At 38.5% G+C, this 1,136-nt stretch overlaps 1 protein-coding gene across 1 annotated transcript; it reads left to right on the plus strand.

The window, feature by feature from the left end:
• Nucleotides 1–478: 478 nt before the first annotated feature.
• LOC106510917 (steroid 17-alpha-hydroxylase/17,20 lyase) lies at nucleotides 479–1,051 on the plus strand (the record flags this gene model as incomplete). The annotated part of the gene is given in 2 exon segments (XM_013999651.1): nucleotides 479–599; nucleotides 926–1,051. Coding segments are annotated over 2 exon segments (247 nt in total), but the record flags the coding sequence as incomplete, so codon positions are not given.
• Between the last annotated feature and the right edge of the window lie 85 nt (nucleotides 1,052–1,136).

Below are 1,136 nucleotides of genomic sequence, written 5' to 3' on the forward strand. Positions count from 1 at the left end.
ATGTTTTGGTTCTTTAACACTGTGTTTGATGTTTGGGTTCTTTAACACTGTGTTTGTTTGATGTTTGGGTTCTTTAACACTGTGTTTGATGTTTGGGTTCTTTAACACTGTGTTTGTTTGATGTTTGGGTTCTTTAACACTTTGTTTGATATTTACTTTCTTTAACACTGTTTGCTGTTTGTATTCTTAACATTTGTTGGTTTGTTTGATGTTCGGGTTCGTTAACACTGTGTTTGTTTGATGTTCGGGTTTTTTAACACTGTTTTCTTAAAATTTGTTGGTTTGTTTGATATTTGGGTCCTTTAACACTGTGTTTGTGTATTTGTTTGATGTTTGGGTCCTTTAACACTGTGTTTGTGTGTTTGTTTGATGTTTGGGTCCTTTAACTCTGTTTGTTTGATGTTCAGGTTCTTTAACACTGTGTTTGTGTGTTTGATGTACGTGTCCTTTAACAATCCGGTTGTGTGTTTGTTTTGAGGTTGGGGCCCCTGTTTGGGCTCTACGTTGGCCCTCACTACACTCTGGTGGTGAACAACCATCGACACGCTCGTGAGGTTCTGCTTCAGAGGGGGCGGGACTTCGCTGGACGTCCGAACATGGTGAGACACTCAGAGACAGAGACATGTCCACTTCTATCAGAACAGAAGCATAAAAACTCAATTAGTTTATGTCCAACACATTTTAGTAACGTATAAAYTGGATTAGGTTATTTATGGATTACAGACAGAATATTTTGAGATTTAMATTTATAGTTAAATGTTTTCAGATTTAAGAAACAAATGAAAGTTTTCTTTTCAGTTAGTCTCTTCAGTTCAGACATCTATAATTAAACCTAAGTTTAAATCAGAGTATAGACAATAATTCAGCTTTAAMTGAGTTTAAACACCTGTGTGATTTAAAGTCTGACTCAGGTTGTTGTGTTCAGGTCACCACCAGCCTGCTGACCAGAGGAGGGAAAGACATCGCCTTCTCTGATTACTCTCCTCTCTGGAAGTTGCACCGACGCCTCGTGCACAACTCCTTCACTCTGTTCGGAGAGGGAACCAGCCGGCTGCAGGACATAGGTACAGGTGCACATTAAATTCATCTGTCTGTTCAATAAAAACATGTGTATTATATCTGAGAGACACTTCAGT

The sequence above is a fragment of the Austrofundulus limnaeus genome, unplaced genomic scaffold, assembly GCF_001266775.1.
Source record: "Austrofundulus limnaeus strain Quisiro unplaced genomic scaffold, Austrofundulus_limnaeus-1.0 Scaffold2397, whole genome shotgun sequence".
Taxonomy (NCBI): Eukaryota; Metazoa; Chordata; class Actinopteri; order Cyprinodontiformes; family Rivulidae; genus Austrofundulus; species Austrofundulus limnaeus.